Here is an 8,225-nt window from a genome sequence, read left to right as displayed (position 1 = left end):
TCCATATTGGCAAAACGTTTCCCTTTAAGGACTTTTTCATTCTGGGAAACATAAATTACCCATCATGAAATGGGCAAACATGTTGAAAGAATCTAAAAAAATAATAATAAATAAATAATTAACTGAAGCTGAATGCAGCTAGTTGGTACACTGATGTCAATGGGTTCCTAGAATACCTACTTACTGGGGTAAGCCTGTACTACAAAGGATCCACCCTCCAAGAAATAACTCCATTGGGGGGAGTGTCCCCCTTGTATGTAAAGTTTTATAAAGATAATTCTGAGCTAAGTGGCAAGAGCCTTGAATATTTCCCCCAGCTGTGCTCAAACCTACTTTATTGCCATAAAACAATGTATTAATGGAGCTGGGTGTTGTGACTCACAACTGTAGTCCCAGTGACTAGGGAGACTGAGGTGGGAGGATAGCCTTAGACCAGGAGTTTGAGGCTGTATTGAGCTATGATCATACCTATGCACTCCAGCCTGGGTGACAAAGTGAGATCCTGACTCTTAAAAAAAAATAGAGCCGGGCTGGGTGGCTCAGCCTGTAATCCCGCGCCTTTGGGAGGCTGAAGTAAGTGGATTGCCTGAGCCTGCGGGTTCGAGACCTGCCTGGACAGCGAGACCTCATCTCTACAATAAATCAAAAAATCAGCCGGGCGTGGTAGCACATGCCTTGTAATTCCGGCTACTCGGAAGGCTGAGGCGGAAGGATCGCCGGAGCCCAGCAGGTCGAGGCTGTGGTGGCCGGGAGCGGCCACTGCACTCCAGTCTGGAGTCTGGGTGACAGAATGAGACTCCCAACTCAAAAAAAAAAAAAAAGAAAATAATGAGTAAATAAATGTTTGAAGACATGAATGAGTGAATTAATGAATGACAGAAATGATGCACCTCCAGATGAGATCTGTGAGGTGGGATAAAGGTCAGCTGAGTGACACACTCAGGGACGTCGATGGGTGTTCAGGAAGGGACTGGCTCAGGAGAGTCAGAGGGCTTGAATGTCTGGAAATGTGTGGGTGCCCGCAAGGGTGGGGGCTGGTACCCTCCACTGTGGCTGAGCTGACAGCGGTCAGGCAGGAAGGGCGTCATGGGGGTGTGGAAATGGTGGGAGCTAAGGCTTAAGGGTGGGAAGCAGGGCTTCGAGGAGTTCCACCTAAGGGTCTCCAGAGCTCACCTGTCCCCAAGGTGGCAGAGCAGCTCATCAACCCCTTTGGAGAAGATGATGATGATTTTGAGACCAACTGGATTATTGACAGGAACTTGCAGGTATGAGGAGAGGGAGGAAGGCCATACCATGGACCCTCCCCAACCTGGACCCAAGGAGGGGCCTCCCCAGTTCTGTAGGAGGCCTCACAGTGGATGGTCATCCCCTTCCCCCCCACCCCTGCAACCAGCCGTTCACTCACAGGATTTTACCTCAAATTTTTTTTTTTTTGAGTTGAAGTCTCACTCCGTCGCCCAGGCTGGAGTGCAGTGGCACACTCATGCCCACTGCAGCCTTGACCTGTTGGGCTTAGGTGATCCTTCCGCCCCAGCCTTCCAAGTAGCTGGAACTACAGTTGCGCGCTACCACGCCCAGCTTATTTTTTGATTTAGTGTAGAGACGAGGTCTCGCCAAGTTGCCCAGGCTGGTCTTGAACCCCTGGACTCAGGCAATCCTCTCACCTCGGCCTCCCAAAGTGCTGGGATTACAGGCTTGAGCCACTGCACTCGGCCTTCACCTCGATTTTTGGGACTGCAGGTAGGTATCCATCTTTCTCTCCATTTCACAGGTAGGGAAACTGAGTCCCAAGAGAGGCAAGTGCAGGGTCCTGCCTGGTATGACCTTTCTGTGAGACTTCTCCTTGTGCCCCTGCTGACCAGGTGTCCCTCATGGCCGTGGATGAGATGCACCAGGACCTGCCTCGGATGGAGCCTGACATGTACTGGAACGAGCCAGAGCCCCAGCCCCCCTACACGGCTGCCGCTGCCCAGTTCCGTCGGGCCTCCTTTATGGGTTCCACCTTCAACATCAGGTGGGCAGTGCCAGGGGACTGGACGAGAAACCCCTCAAGTGCGAGCAAGGCCCACCTGAGAATTTAGGAGAGCACTAGTTGGTATACACTGGGTGTATCATAAGTACCAGGCACTGCACTATGCTCTTTATGGATAGTAACTGTTTTTTTCTCCCAAACTTTGGTTTGTTAGTCCCAGTTTTCAGGCAATATTTGTTTGTTGGCTTTGTTTTGTTTTGTTTTCTTTTTTTTTTTTGAGTCGGAGTCTCACTCTGTCACCCAGACTGGAGTGCAGTGGCCGCTCCTGGCCACCGCAGCCTCGACCTGCTGGGCTCCGGCGATCCTTCCGCCTCAGCCTTCCAAGGAGCTGGAGCTACAGGTGCGCGCTACCACGCCCGGCTGATTTTTTGATTTATTGTAGAGATGAGGTCTTGCCAAATTGCCCAGCCGGGTCTCGAACCCACGGACTCAGGCAATCCTCTCATCTCAGCCTCCCAAAGTGCTGGGATCACAGGCTGAGCCACTGAGCCCGGCTTTTTTTTTTTTTTTGAGTTGGAGTCTCTTTCTGTCGTCCAGGTTGAGTGTAGTGGCACGCTCCTGGCCACTGCAGCCTCGACCTGCTGGGCTCCGGCGATCCTTCCGCCTCAGCCTTCCGAGTAGCCGGAATTACAGGCATGCGCTACCACGCCCAGCTGATTTTTTGATTTATTGTAGAGATGAGGTCTCGCTGCCCAGGCAGGTCTTGAACCCGCGGGCTCGGGCAATCCACTCACCTCTGCCTCCCAAAGGTGCGGGATTACAGGCTGAGCCACCAAGCCCGGCTTTTTTTGATTTTTATTGTAGAGATGAGATCTCGCCAAGTTGCCCAGGTTGGTTCTCATACCCATGTGCTCAGGGAGTCCTCTCACCTCAGCCTCCCAAAGTGCTGGGATTATAGGCGTAAGCCTCTGCAACTGACTGATTTGGTTTTTTTGAGATGGAGTTTCATTGTGTCACCCAAGCTGGCGTGCGGTGGCATGATCGAAGCTCATGGCAGCTTCAAACTCCTGGGCTCCAGCAGTCCTCCTGCCCCAGCCTCCTGAGTAGCTGAGACTACAGCCACACACTACACCTAGCTAATTTATTTTTGCCCAGGCTGGTCTTGAACTCCTGGCTTCAAGCAGTCTTCCCACATCAACCTTCCAAAGTGCCAAAATTATAGAGCCCCTGCACCCAGCCAGTTTTCAGATGATTAAGTGCAGGTTCAGAGAGTTAGGCTGCCCAGTCAAGGTCATATAGCTAGCAAACGGCCTATCTGTTACTCAAGGATGGCCGGAGATCAGTGATGCTGTGGATGTCAGGGCCTGCTTCCTGTCATTCAGAACTGTTTTCTGGTAAGCTGGGGTGTTTAGATGAGGGGTGAAAGTGGGGTTCCCTGGAATGAGAAAGGGACAGCAAGCAAGACCCAGCAGGAGACCAGGACATCACAGATACCTCCTGAGTTGACTTTGTCCTACAGAACAAAGGCCTCAGACTACCTACAGCAGATAGACCCTTCCTCCACTTGACACCATTTTCCTGATTCAATCTGAATTCTTGGGGTTTTTTTTGTTTTTTTTGCATGGTCTCATTTTTTCACCCAGACTGGAGTGGAGAGATACAGTCACAGCTCACTGTAGCCTCCACCTCCCGGGCTCAGGAGATTATTTCTCCTCAGCCTCCTGAGTTGCTGGGACTATGGGCGTGTGCCTCCATGCCTGGCTAATTTTTAAATTTATTGTAGAGATGAGATCTCACCATGCTGTCCAGGCTGGTCTCAAACCCTTGGGCTCAAGCAATCCTCCTGCCTTGGCCTCCCAAAGTGCTTGGATTGTAGGCGTGAGCCACCATGCCTGGCCTTGAATCCCTCTTGGGCTGCAGTGGGCTGAAGAGCCGGTCCTCTCTTCTGAGGATGGTGGAGTTGAGAGACCTTTGAGAATGTTGGGTGCACATCAGGATCCATACTCAAGGTTTTCTTTTTTTTTTTTTTGAATTGGAGTCTCACTCTGTCACCCAGGCTGGAGTGCAGTGGCACACTCACGGCCACCACAACCTCGACCTGCTGGGCTCAGGCGATCCTTCCACCTCAGCCTTCCAAGTAGCTGGAACTACAGGCTCGCACCACCATGCCTGGCTAATTTTTTGATTTGTTGAGGAGATGAGGTCTCATCCAGTTGCCTGGGCTGGTCTTGAATTCATGGGCTCAGGCAATCCTCTCACCTTGGCCTCCCAAAGTGCGGGGATTATAGGCATGAGCCACTGCACCCAGCCCTAGGCTTCTCTCTTTGTGGACATTGCTCCCCGGTTGGACCCACAAATCCCTGGCCCTGCCCAGAGTCACTCATTGGCCTGATCAGAACCACCCATGTCTGGGGACCCGTTGCTCTGGTCGCCTGGAGTGAGTGATGGAGAGGAGGCCCTCACATGCCAGGCAGGTGGGTTGGACGTTCACCAGGGGCAAAAGGGAGTCAAAGGTCATGAGGGGAGCTGGGCCTTGAGGGCTCTGTCGGGAGGGAGGCACAGGATGGATCAGGAGAGAGGCCAGAGTTGGGGCATTGTGAGGAAGACTTGCCTGGGCCTTGGGCCGGCAGAGAGAAACGAGTGAGGAAGGGAGAAGTAAGGTCCGGCTCTGGTCCTCCGCCCACCTGCTCAGCCCTGCGTGCCCTTTTCTTTCCAGTCTGCACAAAGAAGAGATGGAGTTCCAGCCCAACCCAGAAGAGGATGAGGATGCTCACACTGGCATCACTGGCCGCTTCCCAGGCCTGCAGTCCCATGACCACTATCCTCCCAGGATAAACTCAAGGACCAAACTCCTGTGGCCCAAGAGGGAATCCTTTCTCCAAGAGGGCCTGCCCAAGAACCCCAGGGGGGCCAAACAGAGCCTGAGGAGCCAGGAAGATAGCAAGGCCTGGAAGCTGAAGGTGGTGGACGCCTTCAAGTCTGCCCCGCTGTACCAGAGGCCGGGCTATTACAGCGCCCCCCAGACACCCCTCAGCCCCATTCCCATGGTCTTCCCCCCTGAACCACCGGCATCCTCAAGGCTTCCCAGTGTCACAGGCATCGATGCCAAAGACAAAAGTCTAAAGCCTGTGACTTCTGGGGCCAGGAACAGTTTTGAATTACTCCCAAAGAGTGATGGGGACTTGACCGAGCACCCGGAAGTATCTCACATGAGGAGGAAGACTGTGGAGTTCAACCTGACGGATATGCCCGAGATTCCCGAAGGTCCCCTCAGTGAACCACCTTTGGAACAAGCCACCGGCAGCAAGTACACTATACTCCAAGATCATGCAGACCCTTATTGGTCCTTGGAAGACAGGTTTGTCCTCCGCCAGAGCCTGGGTCTCTGCACTGCCCTGGGCGTGACCCCTCTGCCCTTGCTCTGAGCCTGCACTTCCAGCATCTTCTAGGGTCCAGTTAAAGCCGGAGCATGCTGGACCTATGCCCAGCACCGGCTTGGGGTATATGCCTGGTCACCTCCGCAGGGACCCTAGAGAAGTGTTGGAGACTTTGTCTCACTTCACCAAGAGCCTGACATCTCTGGAAAGGCTTCCCTGGGACACAGGTGAAGGAAGTGGTGCTAGGGGCAGGACTACCCCAGGGCTGGCAGGCCAGGCTTAGATGTCATCATTGGGCCCAGATTACTCTGAGCAGGGGGGGCTGCCCAAACCATGGGGCACAACTAGGGGCTCTAGGCTGTAGCCCAAGAACGCAACTCACTGCCCAGGGTCAGCTGGGAGGCGACAAATGAGCACTTCCTCAGAACCAGTCATGGTGCTACCCATGACTCTCCCCCAGAACTGGCTGATGGTGAGCCTGAAGGCATCTGGGCCTTTACGCTCTCCTCACTGCCCTTGGGATCTCACCACAATACCTCATGCTTCATTGGGGTCAGTGCAAAGTTGTCACGAAACCAACAGATGTTTCCCTTTATTCCAGATTTCTTGGACACTTTTTCACCCAATTAGAAACACCCCACCACACCCCCAATCATGATGGGGCAAGGAAGTATAAGTTCCCTTTCTAGCTTCTCAAGCAGTTTCTCTTTGGTCAGAACACACAGCTACTGTGCCTGAAAATTTAAAAAGGCAATTTCAATCTTGCTTTTTTTTTCCCTTGAGTTGGGGTCTCACTCTGTTACCCAGGCTGGAGTGCAATGGCATGCTCACGGCCACCACAGCCTCGACCTGCTGGGCTCAAGCAATCCTTCCACCTCAGCCTTCCAAGTAGCTGGGGCTACAGGCCTGTGCCACCATGCCCAGCTAATTTTTTAATTTATTGTAGATGAGTCCTCACCAATTTCCCCAGGATGGTCTCGAAACCCTGTCTATCTTGCTTCTAGGGCTGGAGAGGAACTTTAACCACCGGTGGCATGTTTAGGAAAGGATGCTGACATCAAGGCTAGGTCTCCACCTTTGCCCTCCTGCTTCCAAATGAGTACTCTGTATTCATGCCCTGAACCTTCTCACATTCTCCACAGGGATGAAGCCCATTCCTAACCTGTGACCCAAGGGGGATGCTTCACCGGCCTGGTCGTCACCTGCATGTACACCAGCAGGACACTGATCCAGTCATAGCCATACAGCTGTCCACGCTGAAGAATATGTTCCGACGACAGCCTGAATTTACCAGTTAGCTTAACGGATAACGAAAATTAGTAGTCCAGGACTACTCCAGCCTTTAAATGCCTTTTCTACATAAAGATTGTGATAGAATGAACCACTAGAAATATATAATTCAGAACACCTACTTCAGAACCAGGAGCCCTTAATCCTGTCTGAACTCAACACAGCTACACCGTGTTATCTTGCTGAAACTAAGGTGATAAATACAGATATTCTCCCAGGCATTTCATTGTGATTAGCGTGATTATGACTCAACTGTGGCACTTAAGGGCCCTCCCAAGAGCTCCAAGACAACAGCTGGGTACCAAATTTCTTTATTTGAAGGAATGGTACAAATCAAAGAACTGAAGTGGACATTTTGGTGCAACCTATAGAAAAGGCAAAGGAAACCCCAACATGCATGCACTGCCTTGGTGACCAGGAAAGTCACCCAGTAGCTATGGGGAAATTAGCCCAAGGTTTAGCTGTCATCACTCTCTCCCAGGGTGTGCTTGTCAAAGAGATATTCTGCCATGCCAGATTCGGGGGCTCCCATCTTGCGCAAGTTGGTTACATAGTCACCCAATTCTTTGATGGATTTCACCTGCTCATTCAGGTAATGTGTCTCAATGAAGTCACACAACTAGAAAATAGAACGGGATAGAAAAGTCAGTGGGTAGGTCTCCCACCCCTAAGGCAGATGACTGCCCCTATTTAGTCCCTAGGTTTCCAATACTCACGTGGGGGTCGTTTTTGTCAGTAGCCAGTTTGTGCAGTTCCAGTAGTGACTGGTTCACATTTTTTTCCAAGTGTAATGCACACTCCATGGCATTCAGCCCGTTCTCCCAGTCATCACGGTCTGGTTTCTAAACGAGAAGGGTATGTCAATGCATTTCTTATCAGATAACCCACAAATCAGCCAGCCCCAAACGTCTAACCACCATGTTTTGGCAAAAGGAACATGCAAGTTTCCAATCCAACATCCTTGCCCATGACTGTCTGCCTACATTAGTTCAGATGGCAAGTCTACGCAGGCACAGAAGGTAAAAGCCCGGTGTGTCATCATTTTGTAAGGAAGGGCAGCTGCGGTCTAAGGGATTTCTGATACCCGAGCACTGCTTGATTACCAAGTGGGACAGCCCTAGGACCTTCCATTCACCTTGATGTCCTGAAGGAAGATGCGGCCACCGCGTTGGTTTTGCAGCTTCATCAGTTTCTCAGCATGCTCCCTCTCCTCATGAGATTGGTGAAGAAAGTATTTGGCAAAGTTCTTCAAAGCCACATCATCGCGGTCAAAGTAGTATGACTGAAAGTGGAACGTGAGCATAACACATCAGGACTTCCCACAGAAGGCAGCTGTTAACAGACTCCAGGGAGGAAGGGTGGTCTTGCAAGCCCAGTCTCCCCCCCTCCCCCGAAAACACAGCATGGAGGGGCCAGTGCCTAAGGAGACCGGCAAATAGGCTATGAGATAGAGCCCAACAGTAGTGTTTGTGTTCTAAAATAGAAACCTGAAACTCGATCCTTGAACCTTTACTTCAAGGAACCGTTATGCTATCACAGGCACTGCCTCCAGCAGTGTCTTAAGGATGTGTATTAGGGCAGAAAAC

General features: G+C 51.6%; 2 protein-coding genes across 2 annotated transcripts in view; one reads left to right on the top strand and one right to left on the bottom strand.

Annotated features, from left to right (window-relative positions):
• Positions 1–6,750, top strand: part of BEST1 (bestrophin 1) — a 17,198-nt gene extending 10,448 nt beyond the window's left edge. The window contains exons 8-11 of the mRNA XM_008066851.2: positions 1,185–1,265; positions 1,863–2,014; positions 4,689–5,330; positions 6,492–6,750. Of these exons, the coding sequence (XP_008065042.1) occupies positions 1,185–1,265; positions 1,863–2,014; positions 4,689–5,330; positions 6,492–6,510 (894 nt within the window). The 3' untranslated portion in view covers positions 6,511–6,750. The remainder of the gene's footprint in view (positions 1–1,184; positions 1,266–1,862; positions 2,015–4,688; positions 5,331–6,491) is intronic.
• Positions 6,751–6,934: 184 nt separating this feature from the next.
• LOC103269272 (ferritin heavy chain) lies at positions 6,935–7,942 on the bottom strand. The gene is made up of 3 exons (XM_021717008.1): positions 7,775–7,942; positions 7,356–7,481; positions 6,935–7,258 (listed from the first exon to the last, which is right to left on the bottom strand). Exons 1-3 carry the CDS (start codon positions 7,940–7,942, stop codon positions 7,097–7,099), a joined length of 456 nt encoding a protein of 151 aa, XP_021572683.1. The 3' UTR covers positions 6,935–7,096.
• Between the last annotated feature and the right edge of the window lie 283 nt (positions 7,943–8,225).

This window comes from Carlito syrichta, unplaced genomic scaffold, assembly GCF_000164805.1.
Source record: "Carlito syrichta isolate Samal-C Ts95f unplaced genomic scaffold, Tarsius_syrichta-2.0.1 Scaffold309147, whole genome shotgun sequence".
In the NCBI taxonomy this organism is placed as follows: Eukaryota; Metazoa; Chordata; class Mammalia; order Primates; family Tarsiidae; genus Carlito; species Carlito syrichta.
This window is presented reverse-complemented; position numbering and strand designations above follow the sequence as displayed.

Bases quoted from the DNA above. Each gene is read 5' to 3' on its own strand.
- LOC103269272 (XM_021717008.1), bottom strand. From the start codon at position 7,942: ATGCTCACGTTCCACTTTCAGTCATACTACTTTGACCGCGATGATGTG. The intron at 7,482-7,774 runs GTGAATGGAAGG...CTTCTCGTTTAG, and splicing joins TCTTCCTTCAGGACATCAAG to AAACCAGACCGTGATGACTG. The intron at 7,259-7,355 runs GTGAGTATTGGA...TCTATTTTCTAG, and splicing joins CTGACAAAAACGACCCCCAC to TTGTGTGACTTCATTGAGAC.